Source organism: Diadema setosum, chromosome 13 (genome assembly GCF_964275005.1).
Source record: "Diadema setosum chromosome 13, eeDiaSeto1, whole genome shotgun sequence".
In the NCBI taxonomy this organism is placed as follows: Eukaryota; Metazoa; Echinodermata; class Echinoidea; order Diadematoida; family Diadematidae; genus Diadema; species Diadema setosum.
Genome location: NC_092697.1, coordinates 38,354,859 through 38,370,502, shown reverse-complemented (window position 1 = coordinate 38,370,502; position 15,644 = coordinate 38,354,859). Strand labels below are relative to the sequence as shown.

At 37.9% G+C, this 15,644-nt stretch overlaps 1 protein-coding gene across 1 annotated transcript; it reads left to right on the top strand.

Moving 5' to 3' along the window:
- Positions 1–5,312: 5,312 nt before the first annotated feature.
- On the top strand, positions 5,313–14,694 carry LOC140236749 (phosphoglucomutase-1-like). The gene is made up of 9 exons (XM_072316677.1): positions 5,313–5,561; positions 6,781–6,943; positions 7,952–8,097; positions 9,840–9,954; positions 10,576–10,766; positions 11,008–11,162; positions 12,442–12,693; positions 13,461–13,653; positions 14,220–14,694. The coding sequence occupies exons 1-9, from the start codon at positions 5,319–5,321 to the stop codon at positions 14,442–14,444; spliced, it is 1,683 nt and encodes a 560-aa protein (XP_072172778.1). The 5' UTR covers positions 5,313–5,318; the 3' UTR covers positions 14,445–14,694.
- The last annotated feature ends 950 nt before the right edge of the window (positions 14,695–15,644 follow it).

The window sequence follows — 15,644 nt, the reverse complement described above, 5'->3', positions numbered from 1 at the left end:
TGGTACATATGCGAACTTGGCATAAATTATGGTAGTGCAACATTAACCTTTCTGTGCAGAACTTCAAAAAATGGTTTTGAAATGGCCAATTTTCTTTCTTTTTTTTAAAAATCTGTGTATACATGTAATGCTGTTTCTTTATGTGTGAATACAAATTGATGTAATGCATTGGATTTTGTTGCTCTTTAACCTGTTGAAGACGAATCCTGAGTATACTCCGGTAGATGTCAATGGGAAATGCCTGTTGTAGTAAAATTAGTCTGTAAGTTCATCAGTTCTGATTGTGTGTATGTTGTTGCTAATTCTCCATATTTCAGATCAGAAGAAGTCAGCCCAGAATACACTGTGTATGGAACATCCAGAAACTTCTACCATTGTACACCCATACAAAGAAATGGCATTTGTGTCACAATAATGTTGCACAATAGGTGGGTTGTATGTGCACTTTTGTATTTTATATAGCATCCATCCAGTAAAATGCTACTATATGTTACTCATGGTAATTTTGGTTATATTGGATTGCTTCTGTATCTATTTTTACTTGTTTTGTCATCAAAGCTGATGACAGTCGAGGAACATGAGTCTACTCTATCTGAAATAAATGATTACAAAGTTACAAGAGATGTCCTTTTACACTGTACATCCATGCTAACCCAAAGTTTTCTCAGACATGGACCTAATGCAGGTGTATGAGCAGACACGAATCTTGGTTGAATAGAACAAAATTCTAATGGAGCTTGCACGCTATATGGAGAATTAAAATTTAAAGCTTAATATATGCTTCCGAAAATAGCAATGCAAACGTACTTGTCATATCATGTAATGTCATTTTTAAATCTATCTATAAATGAAGATAAATCTAAGCTGATGACCCGTTGGCATGGTGAAGTCCTTTTGACCATGATGCTCGTTATACTTGATAATATACAACTGATGTACAATTCTAAGTGTCAGTAGCAGTGCTGAATATAAAGAGGGTCAGGGCAACTTGGTTTTCGGCGTATGAGCTTTGAAGCCTGCTCGCTGGGATTGATCCATAGCTGGTCCCTTGATCTACCAAACAGAGCGCGTATGCAGTACCCATCGTTAACTACGCTCTACTTTGCGTGCTTAAACCTGTTGAAGACAAGTGCCGAATATGCTCAGGCAGGTGTCTATGGGAAATGCAATGTTGCAGCAATATCAGTCCGTCCTCAACGGGATGATTATGACATCTGAGCCTACACTCTAACCCTTTTACGCACAATGCGCTGAGTAATGATATGGCACTCATTGTCAGCAGTTGCCCTGACTCTCTTTATACACATGGTATAGTAGGAATTGTGTGCATAAAGTAACTATGGAATTTATTGGTGTGAAACCCATGAGGCAAAACTGAGTAGATTTAGACTAGTTTCCATAGTTACCGCACATACACTATTCCTGCTGACGCATGAAAAAAAAAAACATGTGCATCATCTGTTTGATAGAACGGGGAAGCATTAGTTTCAGATTTTTTTTTTTTCTTTAACCAGAAATCCAATTTGGATCATGTAATCTGATGGCAAATTTACTGGTACTCGGTGTATTTTCTCTTGGTTTGCCATAGACATTAAATTTGCTGGATGCATGATTTACTAGCAACAAGGTATCTCAGAGTGCATGAATGCTTGCGACAGTGCACATCTTACAAGTGAGCAATATCACAGTGACTATCGTCAGTGAGGCAACATGCAGCCAGCTAAAAATCAACACACAGCTGTGGACCATTGAGATTACAGGATTTTCCCTACCCATTCTGCAGTACTGTAAAAGTGGATATTTTCGCGCAACTATAATTTTTCGCGCTTTGCCGGGTGAGAAGAGTTTCGCGTGTTTTTGATTCCGCGGATTCAAGACACCAAGTACATGAACATATGGCAAGCAAAAATATTCGCATGCTTTTATTTTCGCGCTGGCTTCTGGTTGCATGAAATGCGCGAAAATTTCCACTTTTACAGTATACATCTGTATGCTCTATCCAAAGCAAAACAATGAGGTGTCGGTAGTTTGTTTTAATATTGAAAACAAAACAGTTGGTAATTTATTACATCGATCAAAAGAAAACAAACAATGTTTTTCTTCAGGACCAAAGAAGAGATTTTGTTAGTATATCCTTAAATCTCTTTGCATGCCTAGCTGAAATCCTTTTTTTTTTTCTTATTTGTAGCTGATGGCCAAACCATTGTTGATTTCTTTAAGAATTTGTAGATAAAGGGTAAACGGAATGTATGCAAATATTTGACTTTTTGTGTCTATTTATATCTGTTGTATATAAACATTAATATGATCATTCTAGGTGCCAATCTTGCTGAATGCATTGTTTATACAGACATACTGGTAGTATTCTATCCACCTGCTGCACGTAATCTGTAGTAGACAGTCTGATTTTTGATAGAATGCATTCATTATCCCCACCAGGTGGAGTCTAGTTAGGACTAATCCTGAACAGGATTCTTCTTTTCACTTGAATACAAACTTGTTATAATAACATGACATGTGAGGGGAGGGAAGTATTTTTTTTTTCTTTTCTTTTTTATTTGAGCCATATGTCTGATGGAATCAGATACCAAACTAGAATAAACGACTGAGGCTTGTAGGAACAGTATATCTGTGTTTTTCCTGAAATGTTAAGTGAGCTTATATTTCTCATTTGGAAGGGTATTTTTCTCCTGATAACATTATTTTGTGTGTGGTGATGAAATTATTTGTCTCAAGAATTTGCTGGCCCAAAGAAGGGGGGAGGGGGGAGGTGAGTGAAGATAGAGAAAGAGAGATGGGTAGATTGAGTACTAGAGGGAGAGAGAAACATCAGAGGGAGAAAAGAGAGAGAGAGATAGAAGAGAGACAAGGAATGACAGTAGTGCATAAATTATTGTTTTATGCACATCAGCTTTCTCTCCCTCTTGCTTTGTTTTCCACAACTGAAAGAAGAAGTAGAATAGTTGAAAAAGAGAAGAGGGTATGTTGTACGTATATTATTCATTAGATTGTTCATCTAACTCTGCGACGAGTGTACCTGATAATACTTGGCATTCTTTGAAAACACATCAATGTGTGTATATTCAATCAACCAAGCTGCTTAATTGACCCGTTGTTGGTAGAAAACTGTAGAAGACCGATCCACACAGATAGAAAAAGAGGAAAAAATCCCTCTTGTGTTGATGCAGCATCTCCTGTCTGAAGCACCCAGTGATATGTAATGGATTTGAAAGAGGTTGACTTCTTATGACTGTAATTCATTTTTTATTTCATTTGACAAATGATATTGTATGTGAATATTTACATCCTGTTGCAATAAAATCTTCATGAAATGATAATGAACATAATGTATTCTGTTGTGTTCTAAATGCGTGGTACTGTTCTCATGATTTTTTTTTTTTTAAATGTAAAGAATACTGATTTAAATCCTATTGTGTTGGAATTTGAAGGACAAGTTCACCTTCAATAACATAAGGATTGAGAGAATGCAGCAGTATTAGTAGAACACATCAGTGAAAGTTTGAGGAAAATTGGACAATCGATGCAAAAGTTATGAATTTTTAAAATGTTTGTGTTGGAAATGCTGCATGAGGAGACTACCAAGGCTCATGATGTCATATGAGTACAACAATATAAAGAAAATGTAAAGAAAATTCAACATATTTTCACTTTTTTTCGCATAATAAAAGAGCACTTGACTTGCCTCTTTCTAAAGGCAATGGGAATAATATTACCCATAGCATATGTCAGTAACGAGTCAAGGAAATGTGTACTTTTTTCAAAAGATGAAATTTTGTGAAATTCTCTTTATATTTTCCTTATTATTGTTGTACGCATGTGACATCATACACTGCATTAGTCTTCTCATCCAGTGGTGACTGCACAAGAACTTCAAAAGTTCATAACTTTTGAACGGATTAATTGTCCGATTTTCCTCAAACTTTCAATGATGTGTTCTACTAATATTGTTACATTCTCTCAATCCTTATGTTAATGAAGGTGAACTTGTCCTTTAAGAGATGCAAAAGTATAAAGGGAGTGTTTTTCATCCTTTTCTCACGGATATGGAAAGTCCCTCGTATGATGATGCAAGGTTTGGTTAAGGGATGGTATAGTTGTGGTTGAGATGGGGCTTGAGGTTTTCAACATTTTTGATGATTATTTTGTGAGAAAATGAGAAACCTCTCATGACATATATGAAAGAACATGTAATTCTAAGAGGAATTCAAAGTTTATTGGATGAATGGTTTTGAACTGGCTGAGATATCCAAAACAGAGGGATCCTAATAAAATGTTAACTCACCTTTTATTAGGATCATTTTGTTTTACTTTGTTTTGGGATATCTCAGCCATTTCGAAACCAATTTTCATCAAATAAACTTTGAATTCCTTTTGGAATTGTAATGCTTTTTGACATTTCATGCAATGGTTTCTAAGTATCTCGCTTAAAGTTAAAAGCTGAATTCTCACCTCAACCATTACTATAGATTCTACATCCCTTAACCGCTAGTCCCTACCACTCTCGATTGATCTGATCAGGAGACAATTATAATTGCTAAGAATCAACATTCAAAAGCAAAAACCATCTATGTCAATGCTTGAGGCAAATTGTATTCATGCACACAGAAACGCGCTTTCTCACTCAAGGGTACAGGTACGGTATACTTGTTATCTTTCATTTAAATTTGATTTTGAATCTTCTTTTGTATTACTGGTACACTAACTGTTTGTCTTTAATGAAGGTTTTTTTTTTTTTTCTTTCTTTTTCTTGATTTTCGGATTAATGGAACCATTTCATTTGCAGATTTGTCTAGTGCTTTTTTATATTCGGATTGACTCTCCACCTTCCTTTTTCGGACCATCTAACCTTTGGAATAACGAACTGTATTCAAACTAACTTTCGAAAAACGGGAAAGCGGAATGAAAATTTTGCGAGAGCTATACATTAGTGGGCGTTTTTTACATTTGTGGGCGCTGTCGTTTTTACATTTGTGGTTGAAATTTTTTACATTTGTGGGCGATTTTTACATTTGTGGGCGATGTATTTTTACATTTGTGGGCGTTTTTACATTTGTGGGTTCAACAAGCTATCTCCTTGGTTGTACGATTTGCGCGCGAGCGCGACTCGACCATCTCGCGTTCCATACACTTACAAGAGTCTTCCTCCCGATTACGTGACGTGACCAACCCACAGAACTATTTATATCTGTGGACCAACCCAGTGCTACGTGCTGTGGTATCCGATGGAGATCTTGTAGCAAGACTTGCCGGCGTCAAATTTGTTCCATTTCCTTACCTCTACTTGTCTTTAAGCAAAAATGGCGTACACGTCAGAGGTTGTATCTACGACCCCATTCCCTGGACAGAAACCTGGAACCAGCGGCCTTCGGAAACCGACGGGCACTTTCCAGACGCCCAACTACACGGAGAATTTTGTCCAGAGCACGCTGGCGGCTATCGGGGACAAGCTCTCGGGGGCTAACCTGGTAGTGGGCGGGGACGGTCGATTCTTCATGCGGGAGGCAGTCGGTCTGATAGTGCAGATTGCCGCAGCGAACGGGGTAGGTAACCAAGCCATCGATTATAATGATTAATGAAATAATCGTGAAATAATGTCACCTCTCATTCCAAGGGAGTCTCTCCACTTAAGTACAATAATACTGCAAGTCAGTGGAGCTTGGCTAGAGCTGAGGAAGGCACCACGCACGCTGTATGCGCTGATAAAATAATGAATGACATGCAGTGAACTGAAAGCAATAATGGTGACCAGCATTTGGTGATACCATCATGTTGTTGATACTTTCTCTTTGTGTGCAGATAACGTCAGAAAAATAAAATGCTCCTCCAGACAGACGGATCTTTCTGTCGGGGGGGGGGGGGGGGGGCACCAAAGTTGGAAAATATGTGTAATATAACTTGGCCAAAATGTAGACCCTATGAACATGATGAAGTAACTTGTTAAAAATGTTAGGTCTAACATTAGCATGTCAATTTGTTGTGATTGATTGATTGATTGATTGACTGACTGACTGACTGACTGATGATTCAATGATTGATTGATTGATTATTGATTGATTGATTGTTTGATTGATTGGTTGATTGATTGATCGATCGATCAATCGATTGATTCATTCATTCATGCAGTCTTTCATTTATTTATTTATCTATTTATTTATTTATTCATTTATGTATTTTTCTAATTTATTTTTCAAATGACAACATGGGTAGTCAGGATTTAGCAATATTGTTGTTTTTCATCATTCATGCACATCTTTTGTCTCCCATCATCCTATGTACGTGTACACATTTTCAATTTCTTTATGAAATATAGGCAGGGTCTACCTCATTTAGATTCTTCTAACAAGCAGCAGCTTCCTTTGATCAATATAAACAAAGGTATATTCACAGTTCTCACTGCTCCAGACAATATTCATGTAGATCCTAGCTGTATTGCAAGGTAAAATACACAAAACTGCTTTTCAAGAAAAAAAAAATGTCATAATCAAGGCTGATAGGATGCCATGTTTGTTAATGTCAATACTGAAATGGTCATTATTTGCATTCTATTTTCCCAAATTTGATCAGGATTCTATGGTATGAATTCACACTGTCTACCTTGTGTACAACTTTCAAAATTGTTGCACACATGAACTTGGCAATATAATAATAAAAAAAAAAAAATGTTGAAGACATGTTCAAGTGAGCAGAAATCTGTCATAGTGAGTTAATAGATGCATAAAGCCCTCAGTAAAAATGGGAAATTCTACTGGTCATTTACAGGTCGGAAAGCTGATCATCGGACAGAATGGACTGTTGTCCACTCCTGCAGTCTCCTGTCTGATTCGCAAACGCCAGGCAGCGGGTGGAATCATTTTGACCGCCAGCCACAACCCTGGGGGACCCAACGGAGACTTTGGCATCAAGTACAACACAAGCAATGGAGGTAAGCTTGCAGAGAATACTGGACTGGTGTGTCTGGGAACACAGTGATGTGTAGAAAGCTGTCCTGAGTATTTATCTTGTGAAAAAAGTTTCACTTTTTATCATATTCTTTAAAAACATCTAGGATGTTACTCTGATGTACATGTACAAGTAGCTGGATTTTTTCACCCGTCCAGGCCTGCCTGTTTTGTCTAAGGATAATGTTATCATTTTCTTCAGTCCTTTGGCATTGCCAGGGATTTGAGCAGCAGCCCCCTCGAACAGTTACAATTTTTGTTGTCTCCCCCTCCCTTGCCAAGTTGTCTTGTCTTTTAATACACTACATGTATTAATTTCCTACCAGTGGCCATGCTTTTTTAGACCACATAGAATCAATTGACATACACTGAGGAAATTTCCTTGAAAGGCTATGTTGTACTATACATTACAAGTATTTTTGCTCAAGGATTCTTTTTTCTTTTTGTTCTAGTTCATAGACATACATTTATTCATTGTTTTTCTTGAGATTTCATGAAGAGTGTACGATCATCCATGTTTCCATTGAATATTTGTATGGTGTTACTTTCTTTCCTTGTAATCAGGATATCTTCACCTGGGATGTATGGTTGAAATGAAGTCAAGATAGTTTGTATATCATGCCATTTGCAGTGCTATGCATTCTGGGGTCATGTCACAATGATACATTCATTCATAATGGATGTCTACTATATGTCTATAACAGTGATAGCATCTTTGATCATAGTTTGCAAGCATTATTGTTTTTGCTGTTGATTGTTTGATACATTTAATAAGTACCAGTAGTCAGAAAATATACTCAAATTATGTACCAAGCAACAACTTGATGTACATTATCCATGAAAAAGTTTACAAACCTATAGTTTCTGATCCAGAAAAAAAAAAAAAATATATATATATATATATGTATATATATATATATATAATTTTTTTTTGTTTTTTGCATCCCCTCTCAGTGTTTTGTTTATTTGCTTGTTTTTAAACCCAATCACAGGTCCTGCCCCGGAAGCAATCACCAACAAGATCTATGAACACAGTGAGAAAATCACAGAGTACAAGATATGCCGTGGGCTACAGGTTGATCTCAATCGTATTGGAACAACAGAATTTAAAGTGGATGGAAGAACTTTCACTGTGGAGGTTAGTACCATGTTGTAAGGTCCATTTTACTAGTTACATCATGCATGTCTATATAGCTGCACAACAATGACAAAAAGCATAACCATTTGTAGCCATATCAGGGCAATTACCCTCCCCCCCCCCCCCCCCCCCCCCCAGGGCAGTTACCCCGGCTGAATACTTGTTAGTGATGAGGTTAGAGTAAATAGTAGGTTTAGGTTTAATGAGGTTAGAGTAAATATTAGGGTAAGGTTTAGGTTTAGGGAAGGGCAAGGGTCTGGGGTAATTGCCCAGGGGGTAACTGCCCTAGACCCTTTGTAGCTACTGCATAAATAAAAAGAAAGGAATATTTTGTATGTTATCTTTTAAACAAAGTGGGGGCAGGATATGAAGGGGGATTATCTGAAATGTTCATGTAAATTGATTTATTTCATTTTTTCTTTACTTTCACCTATATTCAGTGAGAAGTATCCCACCTGTGCAACTCTCCAGTTACAGTAGCAAACATTTGACTTGCCACGTGTTATGAATATTTGCACTTTTGATACATTCTGGTAGATGGAATTGTGTACAGAGAACTAAAGGTGTGTTTACTGAGAAGTAAAGGTGTGTTTACAGTCATCTATTTACTCTTGTATTATGACCTGGTCAAAGAGCAATCTTAGCCATGAGTCTTCTTCATGCTTTATAGCTCTACAGAGTCATTCCTGCTCCTGCAAGGTGTAGGAGATGGCACCCTGTAATGAGTCCGCACAAATTCCTATTCCTTACGCCTAATTCACCCTATGATGTGTGTTTCTGGTGCTGATTGGCACAGAAACCCAATAACATTGCACATGTTGTCCTAGGTCCCTAGCATTGAAAGACTTAAGCTTGAAGTTTTATGTATTTACATAGTGAGATAATCTAAAAATTAAAATTATATACATGCCCTAGGCTCAGTAGAGATGCTCAGCAGTTAGGATTCACAAAGACACCACTGCCAGATCTGTGAATTTTTCATACAGTGGCAGTTTTCTATGCAAACCTGCCTCCTCTGGCTATTTGAACAGTATTTTCAAGAGCTGATTTTATCACAGGATAGATATACTTAAGTTGTAAACACACATGGAATAATGTAGTATGGTATAACTTTTATGGTGACATTTTCTAGTAATGATCCTGTCTACCTTGAAAGTTTGCATGTGGAGTAGATTATGCAACAAAGTCAGAGCATGTCACCATACAATAAAAACAAAGAAGAAAAATACTTGGGTTCAGAAACATATTATCAGTCAAAAAGAGGGTAAACTTGAATATGAAATATTGATGTCCAAAATTTGTAAGGGTTTTGAAAGACATCAGAATGTTACATTAAATACCAGGATTAAAAAAAAAAAAAAAAGATAATCTATTCTGTAAAGTAAGTTTGTATCATATTAATCCATTCCCCTCACCTCCACCCCCAAGAGAGAGAGGGAGAGAGAGAGAGAGAAAAAAAAAAGGAAAGAAAAGAAATAACTGTAACCAAATTGTCAATCCTTGGAAACATGAAGTGGAATGATACTAGAGTGAGCATTCAAAGTGTGCTTTTATAGCTTTTATTCTCACTTTTTACACTAAAGATTATAAGAACTGTAAGCTTAACAGAGATGATTATATCTTTATTCTTTGGTATACCAGTAGTCCACATAGACAAGTAACATAACTTGTAGCTTACAACATGTTCTCAGCAATTTTCTCTTTCATTTCTACTCTTCATCCATTTCGATGTTTGATTCCAGGTGACAGACTCTGTAGATGACTACCTCAGTCTGATGAAAGATATCTTTGACTTTGCAGCCATTAAGAAACTCTTGGACGGAGGCTTGAAAGTGGTCATCAACGCCATGCACGGAGGTTGGTGAGACTTGAATCTTGTGAGCCTGCTACTCCATTCTACAGTGTAGAGATAATTGTTGTGCTGTTGCACAGTCAGTTTGGGTTAGATTAATGCGAGAGTTTTATTCTGTGATTCATGTTTACAAATTGTTTTAAATGCATTCATGATAATCTTTAATGGTGCAATAATGGCAAGTAAATATTATGCAAAATGGGCTTAGAGTGGTAGGCATGATTGACTTGCTTGTGATATATCTATGTGGATTTAATAAGGTGTGGGTGCAGAATGCACACACTGAATTAAAACGCAGTTGTTAAATGTACAGGTTGTAATCATGTAGTGTGTCCAGAAGAAGAGAATTTTGTTGTTGTTATTTTTGTTTTTAAGGCGCTTGTCATTCAATTATGAATATTTACGCCTAATACATAAAATTTATATACTGGTATCCTGTTTTCATTTAAAGAAGATGAATTCAATTCAGTAAGGGGGAAAAAAAACTATGCTGCATTATTGCCACAATTTTGGAGATTCTGAACAGACTGTCATCACACGTCATGGACCATTTCATCATCAGTTAATAAAGTAGCCTAAGCCCAAGTCTTGACCTCTTATTTTCCCTCTGTACCCTTGTGTCCCAGTGATGGGACCTTATGTCAAGCGAGTCTTCCACCAGGAGCTAGGGGTGGCCTTTGACTCCTGCCTAAACTGTGACCCCAGCGAGGACTTTGGAGGTCATCACCCCGACCCCAATTTGACCTACGCAGCTGACCTTGTTGACCTCATGAAGAAGGGCACCTATGGATTCGGTGCTGCATTTGATGGAGATGGGGTGAGAATGTTTGACCTTCATAATACTTTTTAAGCCCTGATTAGAAGGTGCTCTAAATGTGCTAGTATTATATTAGAAGACATACTCTCTGTGTATATTGTGCAAGGGGTTACCTTGACAACCAAAATTTATCATCCAAATCCTTTCTTGTTGCAAAGGGACATGTCCAGGGTATTGTGGTAATTATGTGTAGTCGTACTTCTAGTCATCATTGTTGTGTTGTTGTTATTGCGTTGTGCAGGATCGAAACATGCTGCTTGGTCAGAATGCCTTCTTTGTAAATCCCAGTGACTCTGTGGCGGTCATCTCGGCCAACGCCGCCTGCATCCCATACTTCCAGAGGAAACCAGTGGCTGGCCTGGCCAGGAGTATGCCTACCAGTGGAGCTATGGATAGGTAGGCATAGGGAAACTTCTCGGTACTGTCTCGCGTCGTATATGTGTGTGGGTAACTGAATGTATGTACGAGTGTGTTGTCCTTCTCATATTTTCCCGGTACACCAGTTCAATGAACACCGTCTGGGCGTTAGCATTGATACTCTCTTCTTATTTCCTATTATTGTCGAAGCCAGCGTATCTCAAAATAGCTATATTTTTACAAACGACTTAAGTAATCTACATTCAGTTATCTGGCGATCCACGTCCTACAAGCTTAGCTTTTTAGTTGATCGCTATTTTCCAAAAAAGAAAAAAAGAAAAATTGAAGTTATTTTCTGAAAGCTCGCGAAGTATACATGTATACGCATCGTTCCTTCTGATTATTGTGCATATGTTGATGTATGTAATTCATTTCGTATATTACATGAACCTTTTGTAAAAGTTTAGACAATATCATTTCATGATATGTATACTTTGTATTACGTTTTGATTTTCGTTGATTGGAAATAAACTATGATTGATTGATTGATTGAACATCACAGCTTAGCTCCATGTACGGAGATGAGCTGAAGTGTTTTAGGGGATGATCAGACCTGAAGTAGATATTGTGTACATTATTTATTTTTTGAGCATGTGATTTCATGAATTGGGACTTGTAGGAAGATCACCAGATTATGTGAATATGGTGTAGGAATGAAAAACATGACTGTATTATCCCTTCTCAAGAGAAAAGTTAGCATTTTTCCACCTTTCGTAAGGACAAGTGTTATTTGAGGCAATATTTGGCTTCCTGTTAAATTTGGAAATACCTGTTGACTTTGTAAAAATAAAGACTCTGTAAAACTTAACTCTGGTGTAAAAAGAAGGTTTGATGTTCAATGCACTTAGTATATTTTCATGACATGCTATGTCCCTCAAGAAAAATCATGTGCAATGTTTTTTATTCTCCTTTTAAAATGAATTCTACTTGAATTCCTTCCATCTCCACTATCAGGCAGAGTATAGGGCCTATAGATTGATATACCTTTAAGAAATTTGAAGTCTATATTTTGTTTTGATTTCTAGTACCTCTCTTGACCCTTTATTAGTCAGTGAGTTAGAATTATGCCTAGTTTTCTTTGATTTTTATGTTCTGCAGTGGATATTGAGATTGACAGGGTATGTGTATTGATCAGAACTGTGTCATGCCTTCTGCTTAAGAGCAATCTTTGTTTCTCATTGCAAGTATGCTCTAGTTTGGAGTCTACCAGCTTGATCTGTGTTGTTATGGTAACAGCACTCTTTCCCTCCGTTTCTAGGGTTGCTTCAATCGACGGGGTCAAAATGTACGAGGTGCCCACGGGTTGGAAGTTCTTTGGGAACCTGATGGACGCCGGCCGCCTGTCCATCTGCGGGGAGGAGAGCTTCGGGACCGGGTCTGACCACATCCGGGAGAAGGACGGCATGTGGGCGGTGCTGGCCTGGCTGTCCATTCTGGCCTCCCGGGGCCAGAGCATGGAGCAGGTGCTACAGGACCACTGGAGGAAGTACGGCCGCAACTTCTTCACCAGGTGGGCATGCTGCAGGCGCAGGCAGAAAGTTCCAGCAAGCTTGATGCGCTGTACCTCTCAGACGTGACTCACTCATGTTATCACCGTTCATTAAACATTGATCCAAATTTTGGTTGCTTCCACCATGATTGTCATATTGTGGGACATTTGTGACCATATGCTCATTTTCTAAATCTCTGCCAACAATATTGCTGCTGACTATCATTACCTTTGCATCAGTAAAGTAGTAACTGATCAGCTTTAAGTGCTTAATTATTGAATTGATATCTGCAATTATTTTTAGTTGTAAGTAACTGACTTGCAAAGTTCTTTCAGTAGCATTTGGTTAATTGTGCTTCAAACTAAACTGTAATACAGTGCACTGTCATTACACATACATAGTTTTAACAAAATTTTGGATACAAGGAAGTAAACTTCTGGGCCCTATATTATCATGAAGATATCTTCATACGCTTATTTGTTCGGATGTAATGAAATTTGCGATATAACAACAGAAAACTGCCACTCCCATGGACATTGCTATAACGTAGTCATCTGTATAAGTTCATGAAGCACCTGCATACAGACTAAATGATATGGCAAAACAGTGGAAAAAAACAATAGAAAGACTACCAGTGTACAGTGGGGATTAGGATGGTTATTGTATCCCTTTGAGGATGGTTTATTGAATCCCTGTTCATAAATAGGATATCTCTGCCACTTAGTGAAGAAAACATTGAAAAAAGAACAGTATGCTTAAGTATTGATGATCATTTTCTGTCACGTAGATGGGATTTCGAAGGTGTTCCTGATGAACCCGCCACTAAATGGATGGAGAACCTGCGGGACATGGTCTCTGCACAAAAGGTCAAGGACCTCGTTGGAAAGTCCTTCTCAAAGGGTGGCAAGACGTTCACTGTTTCCGAGGCTGATGACTACCGCTACACAGACCCTATTGAGAATAGGCTTACTACCAAACAGGTACTGTGTACATATCTAACAGCATGGGAGGATGAATGAATATTTCCTTGATCCTTGGGAAAGACCATCCAATGGAATATACTGAACAGAGAGATATGAAAGGGAATAGACTATTTTACAAAGAAAAAGAAAAAAGAGATATACACTGGTAAACATGAAATCAGTTTTATTTCTGATCATAATACCATCTGTGATGATATGGTATTTTGAAACCTCAATTTCTCCTCCTGAAAACCTACTTTTATTTCAAGTCCAATACTAATGAAATTTTGCTGTCCTTTGCATGTGATTTGAGTCTAGTTATCAAAGTAAACTTTAACTTAAACATCATTTCAGTTATTTGAAATTGAGACCGAAATTTGAGATTGAAACCGTAAAAGGTGACTTGCCAGTTGGATGCATTCTGATAGTCTTTCAACAGACCTCCACAAATTGTGCAAATGTATATAATATTATAACAACTCTACCTTTACAGCAGTGAGTTTGCAAGTTTTCATATGGCAAGTATCAAACTCATTATGAATACACCCCAACTGATGATTATATCTGCTTCTTTCCGCTCACAGGGTGTACGGATGATCTTCGATGACGGATCGCGGGCAATCTTTCGTCTGAGCGGCACGAGCAGCCAGGGCAAAACGGTGAGGATGTACATCGACAGCTTCGAGTCCGACCAATCAAAGTACGGCATGGACTCGCAGGAAGCGTTGCGCCCTCTGGTGGAAATTGCACTCGAAGTTTCACGGTTCAAAGAAACGACAGGTGTGGAGAAGCCTACTGTTATAACATGAACACGAGCATTATCTAGTGTACCTTTATAGTCTGAATTAAAATATCTGAGAAGATAGCTTTATAGGAGAGTGTATTATTATATTTTGCATGACCAGCATTTCTTTATACAAAGTATTAGGACTTATGTCACTAATCTTTCTATTTGAATTTGGGAAACTTTGAAGACTGCCCTCTAAGTCCTAGCAGCTTCTAACAGGAATTAAAAGTAACTAATCCCACCATGTCAGAAGCACAAAGATAAGACTTTATTAATGATTTGATCATCGTCTCAAATTCAGACTTTGGACCTGTATCCTGGGGATGCATGAAAGAATAGCAAAGATTGTAACCAGATGGCTACCAAGCTAATGGCTACTAATCATATCTCTCTTTGTGAATCTAGGTTAATGTGTGGCATCATTTCCATGAGCAGTGCATTCACTTCATGCGCCTGGGCCCCGTGTTTGTCAAGCAATTCACAGTAATTGCGAATATCAAAATTGCAGTAACTATGGCAATAGCTAGGCAGCAACCATTCGACCTGTAACCTGTTGAGGATGGTCTGATTTTGCTACAACACCCATTTCCCATAGACACTTGTCCAAGTATACTCGCGACTCGTCCTCTACGGGTTAACATCAAAGTTGTTGCCGGGATGATTGCAAGTATTTTAACTGACATTAATTACAAACCCTCTTGAGCCTCAAAGCCACCCAGTTGGCGATAAAATTGCCGTGAGGGCGCTCTGTCACAGAATCACGTACAGAGTCTTTTCCCTGTCATGGAGACTAGGAAAATATCTTCATAAAAATAATTTGATACAGGAAATAGTTGGAATAGGAAAATGTCCCTATCCTAGTGGAAGATTGTTAGCCAGGGACTGAATTCTTTGTTTACCTTTCCTGCAACACATAAATTTTGCTCTTATTTCCACATTCAGAGCTTCCAAATTCTCGTCTCTCTTTAGGTATCACTTTATGTGACTCTGAGAGACTTGTCATTCTGCACCTCATTCATAATAGAAACTTTCTGTGTTGTGATTTTGATAATAGTGTAATACTTAGAGAGGCTTCATGTCGGTATTCACCAGTGGACAATCTTATAGTTTGTAGAGGACGGAAGAGTTCTTGTTGGGAAGTAAAAAGACAGTTTGAGTTGGGACAAGTCAGTCATGCCAAAATGTTGATATTTGTTTATGATCATGGTAAATTCAATGAATT

Bases quoted from the DNA above. Each gene is read 5' to 3' on its own strand.
- LOC140236749 (XM_072316677.1), top strand. From the start codon at position 5,319: ATGGCGTACACGTCAGAGGTTGTATCTACGACCCCATTCCCTGGACAG. The intron at 6,944-7,951 runs GTAAGCTTGCAG...ACCCAATCACAG, and splicing joins GTACAACACAAGCAATGGAG to GTCCTGCCCCGGAAGCAATC. The intron at 12,694-13,460 runs GTGGGCATGCTG...TCTGTCACGTAG, and splicing joins GGCCGCAACTTCTTCACCAG to ATGGGATTTCGAAGGTGTTC.